Source organism: Pogonomyrmex barbatus, unplaced genomic scaffold (assembly GCF_055798465.1).
Source record: "Pogonomyrmex barbatus isolate J1 unplaced genomic scaffold, ASM5579846v1 scaffold1, whole genome shotgun sequence".
Classification (NCBI taxonomy): Eukaryota; Metazoa; Arthropoda; class Insecta; order Hymenoptera; family Formicidae; genus Pogonomyrmex; species Pogonomyrmex barbatus.
Genome location: NW_028297098.1, coordinates 4,477,185 through 4,504,614, shown reverse-complemented (window position 1 = coordinate 4,504,614; position 27,430 = coordinate 4,477,185). Strand labels below are relative to the sequence as shown.

Below are 27,430 nucleotides of genomic sequence, written 5' to 3'. Positions count from 1 at the left end.
CATATACTCGGTATATTAAAGGATATATGTATGTATATATATATATGTATATATGTAGTAATCATGTTTAAAAGCGTTAGGAAATAATTAAAATAAATTACACAAGACGCAGTTTAAAAAAAAATGAAAGCAATACTTTTTAATGACACTTCCAAATACATTTCATTACAGTTTGAAGAATTTTTGTCATAGAGATTATAGTTTAAATAATTTTTTTTGCTTTGAAAGAATTTAGTTGGTATCCTAATTTATCATTTCATCCATATAGCATTTTATGCATGTAGTGCTTTCGTTATCATCAACTGCAATGATATTCGTGTGGCTTTCCTCGTGACTTAGGCCAGCATTTCTTTTTAATTTATATTCAAAATACACGAATTTTACATATGTCGAAGCTCAGATAGATGTATGCGATTAAGAATCCGCACCTCGCTTCGTGAGCCTAGTATTTTATTTCCTACACTTCAACAGTCAGTGATCGCTGCACTGTGACTTTAATCATTTAATATGCTTATAAGATACCTTCAGTGAATATATTGTTTTAGCATTAATCTTAAACGTTAGATTCAATTTTTACACCAAGAAACCTATATTACGACAATAATTAGTAATTACACGATAATACAATTAAACTTTGCTTACATTTGCTTGTGTATAATGTAGCTATTATACAGAAGAGGTACAGGATGTTAATTTTCCGCATAATTTCTCTCTCTCTCTTTTTTAAACGTTCTCACGTTTTCCCTCATTCTGGAGGCAAACTCTGTTATTCTAATACATCCATTTTCCAGAAGTACTTTCAATAAAAAAGGATAAAGGAATGACAAAAATACTATAAAATCAACATCAGATTAATTAATTTGTGACAATTCGCACCCTTTGATTTCATGAGAAAACCGTTCTGACATACAACCGATACGAACTTGACACTTCTTCATTCATGTTACTCTCATACGAACAACAAATCATGCATAATCTAATGTTAATTTTACAGATTTTTGTTCTAAAAAGTGAATCGCGTTAACATCTTTGATAATAACATAAAATATTTTTCTAATGTTCAAACATTGAAAGCAACTGTGCCGCCAATACGACAAATAGGTTAGTTGAAATGTCACGGAATAAAACTAAACTTCTCAAATTTCAAAAGAATTATTTTCAAATATAAATTTAATTTTTAATTTGTCATTTAATAATGCCGTTGTTATAATGACGCGCCATGTTACTGCATTAGGAATAAGATATTGTTATTAATGACGACCATACAAATGATATAACATTTATTTTGAATTAGATGACTTAAAACCAGCTTATTGACTATTGGCCACTGTAATGTTGATCATTTCGAAAATATCTGAACGTCCATGGTAACAATTGTCCCAATGTTAAATGAAGCCCCATCAAAGAACATACATGATTACATGTGATATTATTCAAACGCTATTCCCAACATATTTGTCGGAAGTCATATCTATAACAATACCTACAGGTCAATATGATATTACAGTAATCAGAGGGACAAAATGGTTACAATGGGCGGCAGAGTATGTCGGAATGGTATAAACATGGTCTAAAGTCTTAAGTCGCAAGAAATACCTTTGTGTTTTATGTATATGTATGTATCGTGTGAGAAAGATGAAGAGATGCACGAGATGCACCCTGGAATATGTTATATATGTATATAACTTGTCGGAGATCGGGATTGAAGAATGATTTAATCTACAAAGTGATTTTTGAGGTATTTCATCATACCGAAAGTTCTGAAACGCTTTACTCCGATTACCTTCATTAATTCCTCATCACAAATCGCAAACTGTTTATTCTTAGGGTCCTGTAAAAATAGATATTTTTTTTGGAAACAATTGATACATATCTATACAAGTAATGTATATGTATAATATGTATGTGTACATGCATATACACATTACTTTTAAGGTATAAAATAATATAGAAAATATTACAAGATATATAAAATTTTAAATTAAATTAATTAATTAAATCTATTAATACTTACATAAAGATTCCTTTCTTTAATAATACTCCATACTTTCTTTACGACTTCATGTCGAGCCATTTGTTCTGCACCAACGATCGCGGCAAGTTCTGGAGATAGCGTGATAGCGCGTGTGTAACCACCTCCCTTGCCTTTGGCGCCACCCTTCTTCGCTGTGCTTCCTGGAGCTTTTTTGTTTTTGCCCCAATCCTCATCACTGTCGCTGTCACTTCCCTTCTTCTTCCCCTTCTTTCCAGGCTTATCTATAAGAAATACATTCACACATTTTATATTATTCATTCTATGTTTTTTAATAAAATCTTGATAGAAAATAAAACTTAGATATATTCATACATAGATACATTAAAATAAAAAGATATTTTTACTTTTTTTAGGTGTGACTTTTGGTTTCTTTGGACTATATTCTTCGTCACTAGCGTCATCATCACTAGCGCTTTCTTCATCGTCGGAGGATCCCTTCTTGCGTTTGTTAGGAGCCTTCTTAGCAGGATTTCGCTTAGCTGGCTTCTTTTCTTCCTCCTCCTCCTCCTCCTCGGATCCTTCTTCCTCTTCTTCTTCACCATCTTCAGATTCTTCACTAGCAGCCTTCTTTTTTTTCTTTCCTCCATCTTGTTTTTCCTGAAGACATTCCATGACTAAATCGTCCACTTCTTTTTTCCTGTAAAAAAACAAAATAATTTATAAATATTTGTTATCATAGAGTGGGATAATATAAAAATTGAAATAAAAGCATGTTAGAGGAGGAACGAGGTGGTAACTTATATATATTATTCTGCAGTTCCACTCAGAGATCCTCTGTTTTACTCTAGGACATCACGAGACTCTCTTCTGCACAACTTTACATAGTGCACAAGTGCCTAATATATGTCCATATTTCAAAATTTTTTTTATTCAATTTCAAAGATATATAATAAAAATTCAGTAAATAAAAAAATTAAATACAAGTTATACATAAAAACAAACAATTCATCAATATGGTTTACAAATCATATACACATGATAAATTATTAAAATAAATCTGAGATAATTTGCTTTATTTTTTTATTAAAAAAATTATCTTATATTAAATACTCGCACATATATGTATTTACATTTAGAATCAACGTCACTGATATTTTATTAACATTTTATTCACGTTTAAAATCAACTCATATTACTAATACAATATTTTTTTTTATAATACATAAAAATATATATTCAGCCTGCAGTGGCAAGAATGCATTGGATACAAAAGCAAAGACAACAATAAGGAACAAGTCAGTTATAAAAATTTGTTTTTAAATGTTACAGCTGTAACATGAATAAGTGCATTTATACATTGAAGAAAAATATTTCGTTGCGTCGTGTAATATGAATCGACTTGATATCAAAATTAGCAATTCCCGTTTTTTTTCATTTGTACATGTACATAAATATTTAATTGTTTGTGTTATCATGTACTAAAAACATAATATTATAAAATGCAAAAATATAAGAATAAAAATATTTCTACAACTACATTTTATTTGTAATTGTATTTATTTATTGCTTACCTTTCCATAAGATCAACATCAAGTTTTTCTTCGATTTGTTGCCTCACTTTTTTAGCAGACATTGTAGTGAGATCGGCATCCTTGAGGATGGCTAAACAAAATTAATGATATGAATTATACATCGTAATTAAATATATATTATAAAATATTAATCATTATGTAAAAAATTAAAAAAATATGAAAAGTTTGAAGAAACAATATCAGGAAATAATTTGTTTTAATAATTACTCATAATTCGTATAAATATATTAATATTATAATGCAAAATATAATGCATATTGTTTTTGTAAAAACTTTATTTTTATTTGCATTATTCCAATGTTTTAAATTATATTATTCGGGATGGATAAGAGGTAATGGAAGTAAAAAAAGTCATAACTTAAATCTACTTCTACTTAAAATGTAGATTAGTTTCAATCTTGATTTATTTTTTTTTTTTTTTTTTAAGAAAAAACGTAAGGAGTAAGTTAAACCGAGATTAAAGTTAATTCATATTGGTAGAAATGAAAAGTTAAAAGAACCGCGTAAATTCATTAGACTCTATTCGCATCGGAGAACGTAAGGTTGCGCTTCGGCGCTCGCTCTCCGTGTTCGGTCACGGGGTTCTGGGATATAGCATAGTTTCCCGCGTCCAGGGGATCTAGTAAATATCGAACGCAAATGGCCGCCGTGGCGCGCGCCGTGCCGGTTCGCGGCCGATCGGAGCGGCGCGCGACTGTAACAAAAAGATATCTGTAAGTACGCGACAAGGCGTCGATGCGACGCGTGGAGCGAGACGCGGAGGGATTTTTCTCCGCGTGCCGCGGTCGATCGGGCGGCGCATTGATTTCCGAAACGATCGAAAAGCGCGAGAAGACGGAAGGGCCGAGAGGAGAGAACAGGGAGCGCGAGAGAAGCGGAGGGAAAACGGAGGCGGGTGCTCGCGAGTACGTACGTACGTACGAGCGCGCGCGCGCGCGCGCGCGCTCTCGGTCGATTCGCAGGGCGCTCGCCGAAAACCGTTGACGAAAAAAATACGCGCGCGTATCAGCAGCGCGCGCGCTTCGTTAATCATCAACCGCCGCTTTGTAACTCGCGACGGGGACGAGACGCGGATTGTAATGGCGAGAGGGACGGGCGCTTTACATCGGCAGATAGGGAAAGATAGCGGAGCTGGCGAATATCTCGGCATATTAACGTCCGTCGATGGCTGTGGCTGCGGGCGGCAGAGCGCGGCTCCGGTTATAACCAATGACGATGCAATCGGCGATACGCGAGAGGCGCGCAAAGGAGGGAAAAGAGGGCAACGGGCGCGCGTGTGTATGTCCGTTTCTGATCGACGAACGTATCTTTCTCGAAGGAGCATCGCACAGGAGAATATATGCACTTTTTTTATCTTCTACGGCGTAAAAATCTGCCGTGACGCGGTACCGAGTACGAGAAAGAGAGAGGGAATAAGACACGAATACGAGAGCGAGGCCGATAGGCGCGCGCCACCACACACTCGAGACGCGTCATACGGCCCGCCGCCGCAAGGACGGGTCGAGAAAGCTATCTTTTTATAGCGAACGACGAAAAATCCGAACTTGGGCCAGGATACCGAAGTGGCCGGTCGAAAAATCGCGAGCGGATTGCACGCGGCGGCTACTCGGTCGGTCCATTCGTTCGTCCGATACGTAGGTGGAGAAATACGCGGCTCGCCGTGGTTGTAATGGCCGGCGTGGGGCACGCCACTCGGGCACATACGTGCGCGCTAAAGTCGTCACGTCGCAAGAGCAAAGGCCCCGATTTCGCCTGTATTCCCGATGCCACGGTGACGCGCAACGCGCGCCAACGCCCGAGCAGGACTCGATTCCGCGGTAGTCCGAGCCCGGGATTCCCTACATCACGCGATATCGCCACTTACCGGTGATCTCCTTGCGTAGCTCTTCCTTCGAAATATCGGCCATGGTGGTAGATCCTACTCGCAATGCGTACTGCTGCCAACTGAGCCTACGCCGGCTACGCGACTCCCGTAGCGTCCGTTGGTACAGCCAGCGCCGAAAGCGCCCCGATACGGGAGCGTACGACGCGCCTACGAACGCGAATAACTCGAGAACCCTCGCACCAAGACGAATACTATATACACCAAATCGTGTTAGTTTTTTACGCTCGACAAGTTTCTCATGACGCCCCACGCGTAATTCGGCGATCGGAGTGTGCCAATTCGGTGTTTCCTCACGATACACCGATCGTACTTTCGGTATTGGCTGTACGTGAAGCGGCCGCTCGTGGCTGCCGGTGGCGTCCACGGTACAGTCTGCGCGCGTTGCCTAAACGGCAGCGCCTCCGAAAAAACGGGCTTTTACCTACGATAACTCCTCAACGCGGGCATGAACACGGATACTATATACACCAAATCGGGTCAATTTTTTTTTCTCTACAAGTTTCTCATGACGCCCCTGACGCAATATTGCGATTTAACCGACCCAATACACAGCTATGCCGCGTGACACGCGCAAACCTTTTGTCACTGACTGTACAAGTATACTCTGAGTTTCGTAGCATCGTCGGAGCGCCTAGTCGCGTCATATGACAATCGCGCGCGCCACACGCTCCGTGTGTTCCAGGGATATAATTAAAGAAAAAAAGAATGCAGGCGCGTAGATTCGCGATGGCGAATGTAATCGATGCAGAAAAACAGAAGTCGCCACGAGCATTCTGGTACCTCGCATGGTTTGTTCAATTAATTTTTGGCAATTTTATCTAGCTGCAATAAATGCTTGACCGTTTAACGGTCGTCTCGAAGAAAAAAGTATGCACACCGCAAAATATATGTGCACACAACGGCAGAAAATTTTTAATGCATTACATTGTTACGTGGTTAATTTACTCGTGACCCATGAATTCCTCGCGTATCGAAAAAGTCATTCTTTAAGCGTAATCGCGACCAATCAGCGCGATATTTTAACAGGCCGCGACGGTAGAAACGACCACTCGGTTTCCTTCATCGTGTCAGCGGTACAGTAACGTTCGGAAGTATCGGTAGACCCGTCGCGATAAACGAACTTTGGGAGCGCATATCTCCGAAACGGTGCGTCGCACGATGATAATATCGTCACATAATCGTGTCAGTTTGGCACGACCAAGAGCTTTCTCATGAAGCGCCTTGCTCGATTTTCACGTCTAAACGGTCTATGTGACTCGTCCGCGGCACGCGCCGACGTTATTTTCGGCGCTGACTGTACTGCATTCGGCGCATCCACTCACAGAGTCAAGCGTCTCGACTGAATGTACCATCATAAATTTGCCTCGTAATTCATGTCGCGGGAATAAAGACGATTCGTGAGATGAGCGCTCGTGTCTTCGTCACAACCCCAAGAGTCATTTACGACGTGTCGCAACGTAAAATGCCGCCATGAGCATTTGAATGTTCCAACATGGCCGCGCCAACTTTGCGATTATGCACCTGGCCACGCGGCACCTTTCCGGGCTATGGCGGCCGTTACATCGAGATATCAGGTGGCTCGATCGAACGCGACAGGACGTGTTCAGGTTCAACTAGCTCACGGAAATCTTGAAGTAGACTTGATCTGCCGATATTGCGTGTTTTTCTCTCGAAATTATTATTTTCCCTCTCAGTTCATACGTCATTTCCGATCATTCGTGCGGTCATTGACAGCGCTCGTAAAATGAATGAACTTTCGCTCATCGGGCTACCCAATTGGATTATGGATAAATTCAAGTATAAAATTTAATCACACTTTATATGGGATAGATAATTATAATGTTTCTCGAAACAATATACAGAATATATTTTAGTTGCTGATTTGTCTCAGAGATATTGACATTTTGGCATTATTTGTAAGCATGCCGTGCTCTCTGTTGGCAATGTCAGGTATTATATTCGAACAGGTGCTGCCGATGAATAGAATGGAGGGCGAGGTTAGTCTACAGGTGAAAGCGGTAAATGTAAGCTACGTTGAATTTTATTAATGCTGCATTTATTAATTCTAAAAGACTACCTTGAAATATATTTTAAGCATTCTTCAAATAACTTACAAATAGAATATGTAGAGATTATTGTAGAGATTATTATTTTTTATTATTATTTTATTATTATTTTTTTTTAATTTAATTTTATTCGCATTATATCATTGAGAGAAAGAGAAGAAAAAGGAAAAGATATATATCAATTAGATATATATCAATTTATTGATTAAATTTATCAGCCAGGCTGACATATATAGACATATATAATAATAACGATGATTATTATAGATATAATTAATTAAGATAAATTAATTAACGTAAATTTGCAATATAATATTCTCTTTTTCGATTTTTCTGTAATGTGTAAATTTATATATTTTCATGCGTTTCAAAATATATTCTGAGAAAAAAAATCATTGTTCAAGTCCTATTTCTTTTTTTACTTTTATGATTTTTAACGTCGGTAAGTTAGATAATGATACTTTGTAGTAGTAGTTAAAGATATATACGCATATTTTCTGCTTTAATTAAAAATACAAATTATTTTCTTATATAATTTAAATTATACCAGAGAATAATTTATGATTCAAAATTTATACTTTTTTCATTCCTTTTATGTGAATTAAAATCCAAATATAAAAAAATTTTGAAATTAAGAAACACAAAAAAGAAAAACTTGTGCGATAATTTTCCTTCAATATAAGCATAAAAATTCATAAATTTACAAAATTATGGGAAAATCAGAGGAGAGAACATTATACTTAATTATTATATTTATTCTTGATTAGATATTACCATAATAATTATTATAGTTCTTGAATTAAAAATCAGAGTTGGCAAATGTAATATTTAACAAATATAAATGATATAATATAAATGATATAAAACTGTTTTTTTTTTTTTCTATAATATGCCGTGTCATTCCTAATATTATTTCCGCGATATTTTCGATCAATGTTAAAAGTTTTTTCTGCATATTCAATCGTCCATCCACTCGATTAAACTAAAGGGTATATCGGCAAAAAATCATATAAATGTCAGTTATCGATGCTCGTCGACCTCGCAGAGATCTACGGTAGACATCGGGATGTCTCCTTTACCATGCCGTCAGATGTCGCCAACGTGTGCATCAACTGTTGCACTCGAATTTCAGGTTTTAGAATATCGGATGGCGGAATGGAGACTTATAGTTCTTGTATTATTATTGCTATTTGGTTGTACCATGACCTCCTTTTACATCGTGCACATGCAGCCGTACTAACCGATTGTGAAAACATCGACCCGAAATACAAGCGTCAACGACTTCTTCGTGAATGATGCACATTTCGATTCGATTTAAGAAGCGCTGGCCATTTTGACGGTTTGCACGAAGAAACGAGTAAAGCAATCGTTGCGCTTTCGCATTGGTATTTACTCGTTGTTTGTCTAAATGTTAACTTTGATTATAACATCAATTTATCGATCGAATATCAATATTTATTGTCTAAGTTAGAACTGCTATTTTTTTTACTGGATACTACTTTATTCATTGATTCGTAATGCTTATTCCATGTTACGCGTCGTGCAACATCGCAAAGAAAAAGACTGCTAGATTTAAGATCGTTCTTTGTACTATTGACGCTCTCAGATGAGGAACGTTATTGCAGATCGGAACGTGACGTGATGATATTATTAGGAGCTTTAACGTTAATTTGCTTCGTCAATGCGTGCCCGCGTGAACCTCGAGCGTGCGTTTAATACTACGAGGCAACAAATAGGGACGCAGAATTATGATAAATTCTCGAGAAACACGTTGTTGCACAACTATGAGCTCGATAGTACAACTGCTAATCGAACTAATTAGTTTGCCGATGTGCCGTTCCACTTGAAGCGTCGACTTCGATGACTCCGACACGTCGAAGCGGCATGATGTCAAACAATCAATCGCGCATAAAGAAAAGACGGCGATTAAAATGTCGCAATTAATATTCTGTCACTCATGTAATTTAATGATCACTATATTCAAGTATACGCGAATTTAATGTCATGTATAAAATTTGATCGAGTTAACGTGCGTTGCGATCAATTTGCAATGTCGCAAAGGAAACTTAGAATACTTACTATTACATTTGTCGTTCGAAAATTTTTCAGCGTGTTGATTACAAAAAAAATTTTAGAGAAAACTCCACTTATCGTCAATAAAGTGGAGTTAGCTAATTAACAGGTTCAAGAAATTTTTCATGCAATAAATATAATATTAGCTCTATTTTGAATCGCTTTATCAGGTCTATCGCGTTGCAAATCGTTCCCTTCCAAACAAAAGCAGCGGAACCGAAAGTTCGCGCAAGAACTCTTCTCTCTCCCCGTTGCATTATCGGCCGTTTCCTTTAACACCCGGTACATGTATATGCGAGTGGCAGCTCGAGAGCTCGCGATGGATCAACGTGAGCACGTGTGTGCATGTATGTATGTATGTATGGCTAAATTCGACGTGCGTCGGAGCGGTTCTCGCTGAGTGTACGTATCGTGCCGGTCGCATGTACATACGCACATATGTTCGTATGTGTGTGTGTGTGTGTGTGTGTGTGTGTGTGTGTGTGTGTGTGTGTGTGTGTATGTGTCGCGTGTACGCATTCGCGGCACACCGGTGTCCAACGCCTCGTCACGTGTACGTGTCAAAATCAATATTTGGCGTCACTGGGTTATGATAACGCCGCGGTGTGCGTGCCACGGCCCCGCTTGTACACATGGATGCGTATACACATACGTACGTACGTGCACGCGTGCATGAATGCACGCATGCATGCATGCGTACGTGCACACGCGTTGCGAGCGGCCCGCGCACGCGAGCGGCACAATCTGCCGGATTTCGCGGAATTTCCACGTCGCCCTTGTAACGCGCGGCGTAAACAATGCGTACGCTCCAAAACTTTTCCCATCTCGGAACGGCGGTCGCGCGTCACGTCGCCCGCTCGTTTATTGGACGTTTTTGAAGTGTAGTCGCCCCCGTAGCCGCCGATGTATCTCGATAGAGTAAGGTACGATAGCAAAGTCCAGAGTGGCTTCCGACGTTTCGTCACCGATGTTTCTGAAATTTCCTGCCGTTCCCGCTGCTCCTCCGATAGTTTTTCGTCGCGGCTGTTCGTCACAAACGAAAATAGCCGCGCGCTCCCAGAATTCGCTAATTTCCTAATTTCAATGAACTAAGTGCTCAATTAAATGCATTCGTTGCGTTGTGGTAACTGAAAAGTCAGCATATGTAACTGGCTGCGGAAAGCCTACATGAATACAATTTCTTAATTGGACAATTATGAAAAAGTAGATAAGAAAATTGTAGAAAGAATCTTGAAGTTTTATCAAATGTTTGATTCTCTTAACGACGTTGGAAGTATCATAAAAAATTCGATAATCTACGAATATCTAACGAAAAAGTTAAAATTGCATTTAGATGTCTAGTTTATTTTTCGCAATCGATTTGCTAAAACTGCTCTTGCATCGCAACGCGACACTCTTAATGAATATTCTATTTGTTCACAGTCACTTTGCCAAAATCTCTACTTCCACGTTCGCCGGAACGTGCGTAGCGTGGATATCTCTTCATTCAAGCGAGCCAGGCAAGTTCACGGTCGCTATTTTCGGCAAAAGAGCGTAGAAACAGGATCGAAGCGGAGGCAAAAGAGAGTAGAGGAGCCGGGAGGAGTCAGCCAGAGCGAAGTAGAGGTAAAATATAGAACTGCCACCTGTTCGACTGCGCCGCTAGCGCATTGTGCCGCGGGCTTTTTCTACCGTGAACCGAAAGATTATCATTGCAAACCCGGACTCGTAGATTTCGCGTTTATATCCCGACTCTTCGTGAAACTTAATTGAAATCCAGCATGAAAATGCATGGAAACGTTTTAACAACATTAATTACGTCTTTGTTGATTTTCAACGTCGCTTCGTTGATTTTGATAATAAGGCCGACTACACCATGATAATTCTTCGATAGTTGCTAAATCCGGTAAGAATGGCAATCACATTGGCGTTTATTGGTTCATCAAAACTCGATATTTTTAAATGCTATGTTAATTATTTAAATCAGTTGAGTTCGAATATTTTTACATAGACGCAATGCCGGTGACGTCAAGCCTCTTGTTTTTTCTTTCAACTCTGCGATTTAACACATTTTAACATATTTCTCCCAAGGAAATGTTACGTACCATGAATGTAATCAAGAACGTCTGTTATCGCCTTTAATTAATCGCGCTCGCTTGTCGATTTGCTTCTTGAGCGAGGACACACGTCCCGGATTATGCGTCGTACTACTTTCGTTTCTCTCGTTTCCTCTTCCCTCTCTTTTCCTTCTGTGTTTCCACCGTTCCCAGCAGTCTAACAATTCTCCACGCATGGCCTGCCACGTTTTTCGTGCCGTTCATGCCTATTTTCCGGCGAGCGATTCGGTCGACGACGCGATTTTCCCGCACGCGGCATATTTCCCTCGCCGGATACATTCGCAGACAATGCATTGATTTACTTATGTTACCATTTATGTGTTATGTGTACCAACATCAGCATTGACGACGAATGCGAATGTATTTAAATCTTATACATATAATAATAAGTACAGTAATAAAAAAAAAAAATATAGTAACATATCTTATAACACGATCCTTATACGCATTTATAGGAATGGATACCAATAAAATTTCAAAATAAACTTCGAACGAAATTATATAATATAGTCGCATAAATTCGAAATATGAATTATCATCAAGATTTATTGGCAATGGTTATTCCAGTATTTTTATCGAATGTGAAAACGAAAAGAAATTATATTTATAATTAAAATTGAGATACGCTTTATAAAGGAATATTCATTAGAAATGATAGATGATTCTAAAAATATTCATGTAAATGTAAATTATCGCGGATTTCAAGGATATAGTAACGATTCCTCTTACTCTCGACATTCTACGAATAAATTATCCAACTTAGAGATTAAAACTAACCAGATGAAACTTTTCTTTTTCTTTCCTTCCTTCTATCGTGCGTATTATGTCTTCCGGGCGGAGTATGCGCGTTCGATACATTACATTATTTTCTTTCGGGGCACATAGATTCGCGTACACATTCGTACGTACACGCACGATGATCTTCGCGTATGTCTCTGTCTTCGAAATGCGGAGTCGGCAAGACGCGGTTGGCTCTTTTCTCCCGAATGTCTACACGGGCGCACGTGGGATGTAGAACACGCGCACACATCCCAGACGGTAGCTCGTATACGGGAACGCCAGATACAAGTAGACGATGGTGGCCGGGTATCTATCGGGTCTTCTATTGCAACAGATGCCTGTTGCTACGCGGCCCGGGCGACGCTGTCACGTTTTCGGCTTCTCCGCTCCTCGAACTTCTGCTTGCTGCTTTTGCTCGAGTCTGTCCCTCCTCCCTCGCATCGTCCCGTCGTTACTCACCGAGAAACGTTTTTCGCCTTTTTTGCCACGTGATCGGGCATTGACCCTATCCCCGACGCGGCTCGGGGGTGGAAAGCACTAGGCGCAGCAGCGACGAGGCGGCCGCTTCCTTCCCCTCTCATTTTTTTCTTTCCTTCCTCTCCATCCCCCCCCCCCTCTCTCTCTCTCTCTCTCTCTTTCTCTACGAAAGACAATACTTTCGAACCAACGAAGCGATAACAATCGTGATCTCGGGATAAATGGTACTAATCGGTGATTAATTGATTGTGTAGTTTACGCTCGAACGGCCTTTACGGTTTTATGCCAGCGATTCGAGTGTCGTTAATTATGCAGAGTGGATCTTAGAAGGAACGAAGAAATAACGATGAAGATGTAGTTTCTTTTTCCAGAACGACTGATGTTTCCATTCGGAAGATCGAATTATCTTGCATCTCTATTACATCTTAAGATTTTGCTACATACTAATTACGTTGGATAATAGTTAAGCTGATGATGCACGCGTTAGTGTAACATATGTTACTTTATAATCACTTATAGAACTAGTTACCTTAATGCATCGATATTGAGTAAGATTGCAGAATTTTATTCATCGAAAGTTACTTCTGAACAATCGCGCGCGCTATGCTAATATATTTAGAATTTCCGAAAGAGGTGCTACCCTGCTCTCTCCGTCTCTTATGCAATACTGTGTGGAAATGGAACGGAAGTAAAACAGAATTCAGCGCTCGCTTGAAAGACACAACACACTTTCACATGCACAATAGTATTTCATCGTATTGTTATCAATTATGTACAATGTTGAAAATGCACAGTTTAGATCATATTTTTCGCGAATTTTTCTTGCAATAATAACATTTTTGTACTGATATAATATTTTTAATTATTTTAGATAATTAACGAGAATTGTACTCAATATAATTATCAAGCAAATGCATTCATAGAGTAGGAATGTTATATTAAAAGTAAACTTTTTTCTGTCTAGCAAAGATACTAATTGTAGCTATGATACGTGTGATACGTGTGATATACCACACAGTCTGTTATTACCATTCTTTTTGTATAAATTCTGTTTGTGTAAATTCCGCAGGCTATTATTACACTTGTTACATAATGCTTACATTCTTTATAATATATTTTGCCATGATGTTACCATGATTTTATACGATATGCAAATGGGATATGCAATAGGATCTGCATTTCTGTGTTATTAATTAATTATATTTTGAATCTGATGCTTGATATATAATTTTTCTTTGACGAAAATTCGAATTTATTTTGGTAAATTTAACAAAAGATTATAAGATATACTTTTATTTATTTATAATAAAAATACTAAATAACAGTTTGCTTTTATACGGTTTATGTATCAAATATTCATTGAATAGCTATGTATATTTCAATTATTGATGAAAAATCTTATTTTTTTCTAAATTTTCTAGAAATATTATACTTGTTAAAACATTGAAGCTAATTCTATTTCTTTTCCCTGATGAAATTTCCCTGATAGATTAGTCCAAAAAAAGATTAATAGGGAAGCACACGCGAGATCAGAGAAAGAGATCACCCGCATTAGATGAAATCGAACGTGTCGTTCAGCGGCGTCTTGGTGGAATACAGCCTGCGCTGAGGGATCAAGACGGATCATCCTTAGCTGGGCGATGCAATCTAAGGATCGGCTCGCGTTTCGAAATCGAGCGCGCCCGAGAGAGGGGAAACAGCTTCGTTCGGTTCTACTGCCGAAGCCGCCACGTCTCGCCGGGAGAAAGAAAAGAGTGTACCGTCCCGCGTGTGTAATTAAGGACCGAAGGGTGGGCATAGGACGGAAAAGCCGGAGGAAGAGAGAAGACGAAGGGGCGGTATTTGAGGAGGGGGTGTATGGGGGTTTAGACATCGATCGGGTTGGACGTGTGTGCCAGCGTGCACGCGCGTCGTACGTGTACATATAACTACCACATGCCGCCACCTGGCCAGTCCCGCGTGGGCAGGATGGTGCGAGTCGCCGGAACAAGGGCGGTGTGAGGGCGAAGCAGGAGTTGCGGGGGAAGGTATAGCGGGCACAGAACCGCGCGAGGCAGAGGGACCGAGGGTGGTTCGGTTGGCCCCGAACCTACCCTAAATCGAAGAAGCATGGGACACACCCTGGAAGAAAATGGGAAGTGGGGTAGTTGGCGCGGGTGGCCGGGCAAGGATGGGATACCTCCGCACAGTCTCTCTCTTTCTCTCACTTTCGTTCTCTTTCTCGCCTTCATCTCATTCCCTCGTCCTCTCCTTCCTCGTACTCGATGCTCTCCTGCAGCCTCATCCTCTCTCTTCCACCTGCCGACCCTGCTGCTCATCTTCCTCCACCATCCCCCTCCTTCCTCCGATATCTTATTTCGTTCTCTCACCCTTCTCTCGCCACGGGCGAGCCGCCTCACCCCACCGAGCCGGCTGAAGGCGCCCGGCTACCCTCGTCCCTCAACCTCCGTTCCCAATCCCGCGCTCTCCGCCATCGACACGCCAATGAGGGCCACCCCGCGACAGGGCAGGTGTGCGAGTCACAATGGAAGAGACAGCCGCGGTAAAGAGAGAGGACCAACGGACTCGCGAGTAGCCGCGGGCAAGGGGGCGCGAGAGAATCTTCTCTCGCTTGATAGAGGGAGAAAGAAAGAGAAGATCGTGGAGAAAGAGTTTGCGAATAGAAGCGAGAGAATGGAAAAGAGTGAAGACGAAGAAAAGTAGCAAGAGAGAGTCGGAAGGACAGCGTGAGAAGGAGAAACATTGAAAAAAAAAAGGATAGAATGGGAACAAGAGAGACCAGAAAGAAAAGGAGAAAAGAAGAGAGTAAGAGAGAGAGAGAGAGAGAGAGAGAGAGAGAGAGAGAGAGAGAGAGAAGGATAGAGAAAGAGAAGCGGCAAGACGAAAGGAAGGAGAAGGTGCGCGCGAGGTCGCGAGAAAGAGACGCCAGAACAGGACAGTGAGAGGCGGCAACGCCCATTTTTTGATAAGCTAGTTACCCGCCGCCACCCTGCCGCGAAAGAGGCAGAGGGTAGCTCTCCGGCACAAGGCGGCAAGAGGCGCGGCGGCAGGAGGTCGAGTTGGCCGAAGGGCGCACGGGGGAACAGGGGCAGGTAGGAGCGAGGAGAGCGGGGGGAGGAAGGTTGGGTACGCGGGTGTCGGGTTCTACGAAGATCAATAACTGCATAAAAATAAAGTGAGGCTCTGGCCCGCTACCTTTAACCCACCGCCCCCCTCCGAGTTCTCCACCTTCACCTTTTCCTCCACCTCCGCGACGGCGGCGGCGGCGGCGGCAGCGGTGGCGGCGGCAACGGTAACGGCAACGGCAACGGCGGCTGCCTCGTTCTCCTTCGTTCGACGCCCCTCCGCATCGTTGCCTCTCGCTACGCAGCAACGTCTTTCCAGCGCTATGCTATCCCCCCGCGTCGTTGCGCTCACCCCCGTGAGCCGTCACCCCAACCTCCCGGCCTTCCGTCTCCAATGAGGATCCGGAGGTTATTGCCTGTATTTTCTTAAGGGATGAATTCTCCGCGAGGACCGCTACCGCCACCTTCGCCAACTTCCTCGTTGCGAGAAGGAGTAAAAGGGCAAGTGACTAAAGTTGGGGGTCGCGAGAGGCTGAATAGGTGTTGGTATTTGTTTCCGATATACCTAACCCTGTTAAGTTTCACAACGGTACGCGTCAGAGAGGATTGATCAATTTTCTGATGGGGATGTCATGCCGAATGGATCGCGTTCTCTCTAAACTCACGCATAACACTTTAGACACGATGCATCGCGATGAATAATCGAAAATTGATGGGATATGGATGTGAGCAAGATAGAAAAATAGAAAAGTTTGTTTTCGGATATTTATCGAGGGCAATGTCTCGAGCGTTCGTTTCACTGGAGTTGATTAAACGCACGCGTATAGCATGTAAGACATGTACGCTAACAACAATGTTTCGAACTCGAAATGTTTACGAAATTTCTGATCGACAATATGCGAATCCACGATGCCTCCGGCCATGGTAGCGATATTTTTTTAACGTCATACGTGTACAGGCATACGGTATATAGAATCATGTATATAGAGTGTCTGCAGACATTCTCTCCGTGGGAATCGTTAAATGTTCTTTGTTTTGAACCATAGATTATTTCAACCATATTTATAAGTATTCGAAAAAAAGAAAGAGAAACGAATAAAGACTCTTTCGAATACATGAAGAAGTTTGGGAAAATTATTACATGTGAATTATATTTCTTGACAATTATTTTATAAAACATAATTATAATTTTTCTTTTTTAAGAAATTTAGCAACATTTTTCTGTTCCTACAACGAACCATTCTATTTTTATTCGTCATATATCCGCGCAGTGCGCAAATCGCGTATATAATCGAGCGAATCACGATTCTGTGTGTTTCGAAAGCAACAAGTACTTAGGTACGATCCCTCCGTACGAGACCTAAAGAGACTTCGCGAGGGGAGTTAAAAACAAAGTTGCGTCGATTCTCCAGCGATACTACGATTACGTGCTCAATAATGAATCGCTGTTGTCAAAGAGAAACCGGCTTTGATAAGCCTAATCGTTTCTTGTTATTACAAATGAATGTATCGCAACAATGCAGCAAAGACTGAATTACGTTTCCTCAGCTCCTTGCAAGTGTATAAAATATGATTTTTTTTAGTAAATCTAATATATCAAATTGTTAAAAAAATGAATATAATGTTTTTTAATAAATACATTAAGATACGAATAATTTACATATTAAGATGCGAATAATTTTTGTGTAAAAGCTTTGGTAAATTAAATTTCAGAAATTTAATTAAATAACGAAATTGTATTGTTTGCTGAGTTTAAGATCATGCTTTCGCAAACTTCTGATTAATAAAATAAATAATAAAATAATCAACATTGAAATTTAAATGCAATACTAAAAAGTATGCAAAAAATATGAATGGCATTTTGATAGAATAGAAGCTGTTTTAATTTTTCAGCAAGAATTATAAGATGTTTGCTAATGTATGTAGTTTCTTCAAATCATAAATTAAAATAAATCTATTATAAATAGTACATACACGAAATGCAAGAATGATACAATATATAATATTTTTGACGTAATATTATTATGCAGAATTTATTATTCTGATTTTCGGATATGAAATGTAGAAGCCGAGGTGTTTTCGTTTTCTCGGAAGATCAAGTATTATTTCGGAGTAATTATTGGCGAGGCAGTTCCAAGAGGGCCGCTATCCGCGTTTCCTCGAGCGATCGTTCCGGACTTCCTGCCCACGAAAGCCGCTCTATCTATCGAACGGCACCTTCTGTGAAAAAGAAATTAGACGCGCGATGGTTTTCTGCAAGCGAGCGGGCCACGTTTGCTGAAGCTATGGGGGTGCCTTTCTTCTCTTCTCTTTCCGCGGACGGTTATCGTTTAAAAGGCAAACGCAGAAACGTACGCGCACGCACACGTACACGCATACACTTCGCATCCGAGCCCCTTTCGGGAAGCCGCGTATCGACCGCGAGAGACGGACAACGGTCTTCTTTTACGTACGAAAGCAATTTTGCTGGCCGTTCGTAATTTAGTAGCGCGAGGGGCAAGGCGGAGGTAGACGACGAAGGGACGAGAAAAGGTAGGGAGAATAGAGAGAATAGAGAGAAGAAAGTACAGATATCTGTTGTAGGCACCGTGAAATAAGCATACGCATTTTTTACGGATCAAAAGTGGTACGTACCGTGTTCTCCTGGCGCCACATTAAGACAAAGATACGTATCAGGATGCGTACGTGTACGTATCTTTTCGGACGTCGACTTAACACAAAGTATTACGGTTAACATGAAAATAACCGATGAGAAACAACGCATTGCACCATCAAAGGAAAACGAAGAAAGAGAAAAAGAAAAATTGCTGTGAATTCGTGGATTTAAATTGGGATTTCGTCATAGACCGTGTGATTAAGCCATTTGTGACTGAATTGATTAAAAAACATTCCAGAATTCTATCTCGGATTTAAATGAAATTTTGTGATTAAATAAAAAGGAAACTGTAGGAAAAATATATATGTTTTTACATCGCTTAATATTAAACTTTTACTATTTCTTTTTTGCTTTATAAAATATTAATTATTATCGACCAACTGTTTATCTTTGCATAAGCAATTCTTTAAACTTAATATTTACAATAATAACAATATTTTTTAAAATATTTTTTATTTATAAATATGCAACAAATGGAAAAGAAAAGTTTAATTTGTTATTTACTTTAATCAGAAAATTTGTATCCATTTTTAATGAATAGAATATAATGCTAACAATAGATATAATTAGAAAATCTTTATTAATTTTTCACATTTTTTGTAAATTTACAAGATACTTATAAGCATCAATAATATTAAATTTTCAATTTTATAATATAATATTATAATTCCATCTTTAATTAATACTGCATTTCAAGACCAAATAATCAGTGCACAATTAAAAGAAGCAGGATATATATATATAAAAACATAATTAAGCATAAAATTCCACCAAATAATAAAGAAAAATTCTTACTTTTGATATTTTATCTATAACTTATCCATTTTTACTTTATTCGCCTCTTTTTCGTGTTAAAGGCGCGTTTCATCGTTAAAATATATGAGGGAAGTACGATTGCGGGAGAAATTTTTTAGCCCTTCGAGGCAAGTACTCGTGCGCCCGGTGTGTCTCGAAAGGGCTAAGAAAGAAAGAGGGGTCTCGTCGCCCTTGAATATAGCACGGTGCTCGTACATAAATCACGTAGTAGGGGTAGGTCAGTACGGGCTATCCTCAGAGGGTTGAAACTTTTAGGAAGGGAGCAGTCTGCGAACCGCTCGAACACGCAAATTTAGGGTGGGTCGTCTCCCTTCGTGAGACACATAAGTTTGCGCCCCATTGTGCGCTCGAAAATTGAGCGTATTCGGGAAAAAAAGTTTTTATATCGAACGATTTGTGTCAGAAATATGATATTTCTGCTAATATTTGCTATTTGCATTATGTATTTTTTTCAATTATAAGGAAATTGAATTATAAAAGCTAAAACAGAATTTAATAACTTCCGTTTAAAGTATTTTTTATTACTATATTAAATTATATATCTGCAAAAACTGATTTATTCATGAAATATTTATCTTTTTTTAATAAATTTTTTAAATTAAATTAAATGTTATTTTATGAAAAAGATATGATATATTTATTATTTCTCAATAATCTTAAAAATTATAAAAATTGTTGTTAGGGTTGTAGAAAGGTTAATATTGTTATACGCTGGATAATATTTTTAAAGTCATTAATAACCTTTCGATGAAAACCGCATTTACTATGAATAAAGTTATGTGTCTTCATGTGAAGATATATCTTTTCGAGTAAACTGAATAAATTGCTCGGTTTATATGTACAATAGAAAACGGTAAACAGAAGTCAGTGACAAGGGTGAAGTGATAGTTTTTAATTTCACGCCGCTGAAATGGCCCCCTTTTAATCAATCTTGTACATCTCCTGTTTTTTGTTATAGCGCTTTTACGAGAAATAACATCGTTCGACAAATAAAAATATTTGGTCGTGCTTCCGTCGCGGATTTAATAAAACATTTATTTACAGTTTATCACGAGTAGAAAAATTGCCGCGTTGGTATTTGAGAGATAGAGAGAGATTTTAGCAGGCTAACGTGTTCGCCCGAAAATAATGCAACTCTTTCATCTGTCCTGGATTATACTGTCGACGCTCGTCCGAAAAAAGGCACGCATTCGTGACAGGAGCGTGCGGTGATGTGCGGAAAAAAACAAACAATACCACAGAGTTTTTATGATTCATTCAGTGATACTTTTTCTCTTTGTCTCGTAGATTAAAAATCACGTTTTATCGTTTTACTCGCAGTATGCGCGATAAATCACGCAACACTAAAAATTTTTAAAATAAGCTTGATAGATTGCGTAAAATAAGCTTGATTGTGTTGTTACACGTGGATACGTCATAAGGTTTATATCCAAATTTATCAAACAACGATATTAAAATGTTTAATTGAGAGAAGTTATTACGAATAAGATTTAAATTATCAGCTGAAAATTACTCCCATTTCATGAGAGAATTGATCGTTAACAAAATCCAAAATGGTAAATAGTCCACTGTATTTTTTTTAAACAAAATCGAGCATCGTGAAAAAAGAATTTATGGTGCTATTCCATTAGTGTATAAAATATACCATAATTGCGAAGAGTCGCTGTTCGATATTAGCCAAACGAAGCGACGCTACCACAATGGTCATTGTTAACGGATCATTACTGGAAAAGTGCTCTCCTCGTTTACACTTGCTTTGCACGGCATCATGCCGATGCGTTATCGTAAAACAAACTACGCTTTGGCGACATTTACATTGCGCGATGGCAAAATAACAATTACGTTCCCGCTGACCGACGAGGCGATCCCCGAAACTACAGCGAAATGTGATTAGAGTACGTAGATGGGTCGCGCTGTAAACCTACCGCGTGTTATTTCAACGAATTTGCACGGAAGTTGTTGAAATTTCGAACAACTGATGACCGCCGTTATATGGGCTGGGTTATTGACGAAATCGTAAATTAGTAAACTTTATTACGCTTTCTGTACACGCTGCAGGTACCATTATGGCGCTACTTTGATAGGATAGCATATTAATTATTTAAATATAGTAGTTCTTTTAAAAGGCTTTTAATAAAAAAAGATATACTGCTTTTTTTTCAGAGCTTTTTTTTAAGATTATTTAATTATCCAGCCAATTATCCAATTAAATGTTATGAATTTATATATCGTATTACATGCATAAATGAATTAATAAAAAATTAGAAATATTTTTTATGAAAAATTTCGCATGCAGCGTTGCTTATTAATCTTTTAAATACAGAAGCATGTTTCAAAGTTAAGTTTGATTTAATTTTTTTATTTGTAAATTAGTTATAATTTATAAGAAGGATGTTTATTTGTATTTTGCGATTTGGCGGATGACACACGCATGACAGGTCGAGATCTCACTGTGGACGGGTTCTTGATTGTCGACGAAGAAAAAGAACGTCCCTGCTAGCGCTCGATGTGAACGAGAAAAAAAAGGTGTGTCGATACAGGTCGTTGAGCAACATCCCATAGGACCCTAACCCGGAAGTAAAGGCGTGCATACGCATCCGCGCGGCTGGATAACAAATCGGCCATGGCGCTAAGAGAGAGAGACAGTAAAACTTTTCCTCAGAATTTTCCCGACGCATTATTGCCGATCCGTTTTGTGTGATTTTTCGCAAAGATAGGCGGCTTAATGCGTGTGAAATCTGGACTTTGCAATACTCTCATTTTTTGCAGCGAAAAATGAGGTTGTATAGCGTAATAGTTTTTACGACGTGATAGTTTCGAATATAACTAACGATAAAATTCCACATTGTTCTGATTACTATTTATAATACATTATTATTATTATTATTATATACATTTGTAACATTAATATTTATCATACCCGAAATATATTATAGCAAGACATTTTCGATACAGTTATAATAGTTACTTATTAAAATAATTAATTTCATATATATATATATATATATATATATGTATATATATATATATCTTGATAAAGCGGTTCTTTTTTTATTTTAATTTTGTCTCTTTTTCTGTACTCTTGACGACGCGCATAAACTGTCAGAACATGATAGACCTATAGAGGAGTATCGCGGTATCCCACGAGTATGGAAGAAGGAATGGCTGTGCAAAGAGAAAAGAGAGGGAACGGTATTGAAAAAGGATAACGATATACAATACTTTTACGTGATGTCAATCTGTCTACTTGTATATTACAAGCATCGAGATACCTGGTACTTCCGAATAAATAAATGTTTTTAATTATCGGTCGAACGAGATATTTCAATGAAACACTGTTGGATAGATAGTTCATCTCTATTAATCTGTATTTCATCAAAATACTTTGAAAACGTTCGGAAATTAGAAATTGTATTTTTTGTATTTTTTTCTGATAAGTGGATATCATGCAGAAAAGTTTTCATATTTATATACATATATATTCTATTTTTTCATTATACTTATATTTTATAAAATCTACCTTCCATGCTCGCGACCTTTTTAATCATTTTAATCGTTTTTTTAAATCGTTGATCTCCCGGAATTCTCTTCGAAACGGAAATTGGTGGTCAACTACGTTTCCTCAAGAATGCTCGTCATCCCTAACCGACAGCCTCCGAGAAATATTGCAAACAGCTCGACAAATCGCTTACGGCAATAAGGGATGAGTAACAAAATGAACTCCGCTCGTACCTAAAATTTTTTCCCCGCTTAATCGTTACCACGGAATATCTCGAAGACCCGGGGTGTCCCAGTGGAAAGACGAATAAAGGGAGATAGAAAGGGAAAAAAAGAGCGAGCGTACACGCGACGGTAAGGCGACGAGGAAAAGAGAAAGAGAAAGAAGCAGAGAGGAAAAACGCGAGTGAACGAGCGATAGAGACAATATAAGCGCGGAAAGAGATGAGGGAGGAAAGGCTTCGGCGGTGCGAAAGGGATAGAGAATAGTTCTGAAAGGGGGTTGCGATGCGAGTGCAATACTTTTCCGTGAGACGGCACCAGTGTCGTCGGCCTGAGGGGTGGGTTCGGGCTGGACTGGGAGTGTGCGTGGGGTCAATGACCGCAGTTAGGGTGGCTTTCCCCTACCTAGTGCCCTCCCCCCGCGGGTACCCATCCCTGCGCCCTGCGCCCCTCCGTTTGCCTTCTGTCCCCTTACCCTTCTCTTTCTGCTCACCCCTTTGCTCTATGCCAGGGCACGTTGCGGTAGGCGGAGGTTGGGGCAGGTTAGGCTTAGCTTAGGGTTCAATATCGGGGAAAACACGGGCTTTTATTTGATCGCTCGCTACCACGCTCTAAGGGGTAAGGGGGTGGTCTGGGAGAGGGGTTGAGAGTGCGAGGAGGAGGAAGACGTGAGGGAAAGGAGGAAACTTGGATGTATTCGGGGGTGCGTACACGCATTGGTTTCCGTAGCTCTGTGATCCTCTGATTGCGAGGGAGTTCTGTAGCGAGAACGGATGGCATTGATATCGATTGTGAACTTCGTAGCTAAAGCACGACATGTAATTCGTCGAAAAACTCCGAATTTATTTTCATTCTCTAATCAAAGCATCAACCGTTTCGTACGTATTTATATATAATTTATTTAAGACGAATAATAAAAGTCCTACAAAGAATACTGACTTTTTTAATTAACAAATTCTAATACGCTTGTTCGTTTTTTTGTTAATTTTAAAAAACGGATGACTATATATATATATATATATATATATATATATATATATATATATATTACTTATGGCTGAAAAATAATTTTAATTAAATATTGAGGGAAATTATTATTATATACTATATTTTTATCATTAGTTGTTCGTTAATTTATTACTAAAAGTTATATGCCTTCTCTTTCAATTAGATGAATGCAATTGGACGTTTAGGAGGACTACTTGTCGCAGCTAATTTTGCTGCAGCTTGCAGTTAGCGGTGATCGATCGGTCGATGTCAATTGAGACAAGTATCGACTAAGTGGCGAACATTAAATCTCGTCCGAACAATTTGAAATCGTTGGACATGACGACATCTATCGCACGTTCTCTCTCGCACGTTCTCTCCTTATCTTTCTTTACCCACACATTCCTCTTCTCTCTTTCCCCATTCATTTTCCTCTCGCGTCGCCAACCCCGGAAACACACGTGTTGCATAAACTTTAAATCCGGTTATACTAGCGCGATAACAATTCCTCGTGCACGATATTTCACCAAAGTCAAAATGCGGCGTGTGTTATCGATCTGCATGTTAGACGTTTTCATCCGTGGCTACTTTTAACCATCATGCGTTTCAATTCGTCACAATTCGACAATTCTGCTTTTTATTTTTCACCTTCTACCTCGCTGAGAATCGAACTTCTTCAAACTCGTTCTCTATTTTTTCCGAACAATAAAATATTCATTTATTTTTACTGAAACGCGCTTCTTAACGGTCCTGTTTTGCAGACGCAAGATTGCTCTCAGTGCATGATGCAAAGAATCAACGGCCAGTTTTTCGTCAGTGACGTGTAATGCTTCGCAGATTGACGTGATATTCGCGCAAAAACGACGTGTAGCGCAATAGATTCGCTTATCGAGAGCTATACGATAATCGATTCGATCTATTTAAAATTATTTGCAGCATAATGGATCGTCATAAAAAGCGCGAACTGTCGATCAAGCTTAATTCACAATTCCGTGCAAAAATAATTTTTCCGTAAATGTGTGCACGCCTTGGCAACGTGATAAATGGTAGATTTGATAGTATGCTTTCATAACCGTTCCGTCGAGTGAATCGGAACATGTATATATACATTATATTACAAATTACGACATTGCTCTATCATATGTGAATTTTTACAGAATTAAATATATTTGTAATCAGCAAAACGTTCCCTTACATTTACTCTTAAATCGGACGAGGCAAAAATTATCAATCTACAAATCTATCTTACAATTATATTATTATTAATGCATGATGGATCTTAATAGCAATTAATATTGCTATTCATTTGTAGCTTTATGATTTTTATGAATAGCAAACATTTTTAATATTAATTGCATTATTATAGCATTATTGCATAGTATTAATAGTATTTCCATACGTCTGTTGTCTTTATCGACTGATGAAGCAACGCGTATTTTGAATGCAGAGAGATGAAACGATAGCGACAGAGATGCATTTCTGAAGTGAACGACTGAAAAAGAATCATAAGGATGAAAATTCTACTGACTAATCAATCGCTAATTAAAAACTAAATGAAGACGCAGGTTGCCTCGCTATTTTTAAATATTAATAAATATAATATAATATTCATTTGACATAAAATGTAACGCATTGTTGTTGGTTCTTGAGGTATTGTTAATGGTCAGAAAAGTTGTTTTAATTGTTAATTAAAAAGAATATGTTGATATTAATAATGTCGCGTCGCTTAGCCAGTCGTTACTTATTCAGCGTTTCATTTCTCAGTTAACGGTCTTTCTGATGAGTTTCTTTCAGCACGTTGCATAATTTATACCGTGCTTCGTAATTTATGTATAACGTAGACTGGCTGCTGCAAATTCGTAGAATCGGAAGAGAGATGGCCTGCTGAAACGAATAAATAAACGTGAAGATTAATTATCGTCTTTCGGGCTTTTTCAGATCATTTATTCCGTAAAAGTTATATATTTTTCTTCCAATTTTCTCTCTACATGCAACATATCTGTTTGGTTTACGCAACTTGTTAAATATCTTGTTGTTGAAACTTTTTAATTTGTTATAATTGAATATTGATTGAAAAAAAAATGATTAACGAAATTTTGAATATCGTGTTGTTTAATGTAGCAATAGTTTCTATATATCCATCGCTCTTACGTTTCTATCGGTACGACTGTCGAGAGCTACAAGGTCCTCACAAACAGTGTATAATCTGCATTCGGAGGATGATCGACAGGACCATTGTCATATCGCATCTCCTCTTTCAATGTCTTCCACTGGATACATAAGCGAAATACGCGTTTGCTTTCAACATTTTGCACGCGCGCGAACGGTATCGTGCTTTGCGGAAAACTCCGTATCGACGGTGGTGGTGGTGGTGGTGGTGGTGATGGTAGTGATGGTAATGGTGGTGGTGGTGATGGTGGTGGTGGTGGTAGTGGTGGTGATGGTGGTAGCGGTGGTGCTACGACAGTTATAAGCCGCTTCCATTTCCGTAATTAAATTCTGACGCCTCAGACGTCCGCTTTTCGTGGCTGCAGCAGCCAACGTATCCGCAATTTTCGTCACCGTTAAGAAACTATCGATTTAATATAAACGCGCTCCTACAACGTGAAACGACATCGAAATGACGTTCTCTGTTGAATAAAAAAAAAGAAAAAAAAAAGAAGCTATTGCAGGATGCCAATATTAGTTGCCAAGCCGCGAAAGCCTTCATAATGAAATATTTATTGTTATGCTGTATAGTGCCTAATTGCCTCGTAATTATTGCAAAATACGATCAAAAGAGAATGAAGACCTCTGCGGTAACTTTTCCTCCTCCGAGGAAAAAAATATTAATTTATGACGCGACGGAAACCGCGGCTCGACGAATTCTTGCGATCTGATGGCTCGCGGAATTACTTGGCAAGGAAGAAATAAGGGAACGATAATGGACTGCTATGTTTATTTTCATGTTTTCCTCAGTATCGCGACGCAAAGTCTCTCGTTGCTCGTTTCTATGTTAATTATTTTATGGAGGAAACGTATCTCTCTCTCTCTTTTGATATATTATTAGATAATATACGAAGGCGAAGAATGCTACAATAATATCTTTCGCTATCGAGTATATGGCAGGAAAATTACATATGTGCTGTGCCGATACAGCTCGAAACATTGAATAACTAATTTCTCTCATATGACGTATACGTCAGGATTAAAAACTTATAGAGTAAAAATATGTTACTTTGAAGGAAAATTAAATTCACGTA

At 38.9% G+C, this 27,430-nt stretch overlaps 1 protein-coding gene and 2 long non-coding RNA genes across 4 annotated transcripts in view; 1 reads left to right on the top strand and 2 right to left on the bottom strand.

The window, feature by feature from the left end:
• Positions 1 to 112: 112 nt before the first annotated feature.
• Non2 (upstream activation factor subunit spp27 homolog Non2) lies at positions 113 to 5,591 on the bottom strand. The gene is made up of 5 exons (XM_089081502.1): positions 5,432 to 5,591; positions 3,547 to 3,637; positions 2,380 to 2,672; positions 2,015 to 2,256; positions 113 to 1,831 (listed from the first exon to the last, which is right to left on the bottom strand). The coding sequence occupies exons 1-5, from the start codon at positions 5,472 to 5,474 to the stop codon at positions 1,715 to 1,717; spliced, it is 786 nt and encodes a 261-aa protein (XP_088937628.1). The 5' UTR covers positions 5,475 to 5,591; the 3' UTR covers positions 113 to 1,714.
• The window catches only part of LOC148937971 (uncharacterized), a 131,609-nt gene continuing 108,377 nt past the window's right edge, over positions 4,199 to 27,430 (top strand). Inside the window, exons 1-2 of one of the 2 annotated variants that reach the window (XR_016140370.1) lie at positions 4,199 to 4,280; positions 11,014 to 11,196. This is a non-coding gene — a long non-coding RNA (uncharacterized LOC148937971). Of the gene's footprint in view, positions 4,281 to 10,402; positions 10,515 to 11,013; positions 11,197 to 27,430 lie in introns of those variants that run through there. The other variant, XR_016140368.1, reaches the window with a different exon arrangement.
• LOC148937973 (uncharacterized) overlaps positions 17,357 to 27,430 on the bottom strand; it is a 59,261-nt gene continuing 49,187 nt past the window's right edge. Inside the window, exon 3 of the long non-coding RNA XR_016140352.1 lies at positions 17,357 to 18,229. This is a non-coding gene — a long non-coding RNA (uncharacterized LOC148937973). The remainder of the gene's footprint in view (positions 18,230 to 27,430) is intronic.

Excerpts from the sequence above, each read along its gene's own strand:
- Non2 (XM_089081502.1), bottom strand. The coding sequence starts at position 5,474 with ATGGCCGATATTTCGAAGGAAGAGCTACGCAAGGAGATCACCG. Across the intron at positions 2,673-3,546 it reads GATGTTGATCTTATGGAAAG|GAAAAAAGAAGTGGACGATT; the intron begins GTAAGCAATAAA and ends GTTTTTTTACAG. Across the intron at positions 1,832-2,014 it reads TTAAAGAAAGGAATCTTTAT|GACCCTAAGAATAAACAGTT; the intron begins GTAAGTATTAAT and ends CTATTTTTACAG.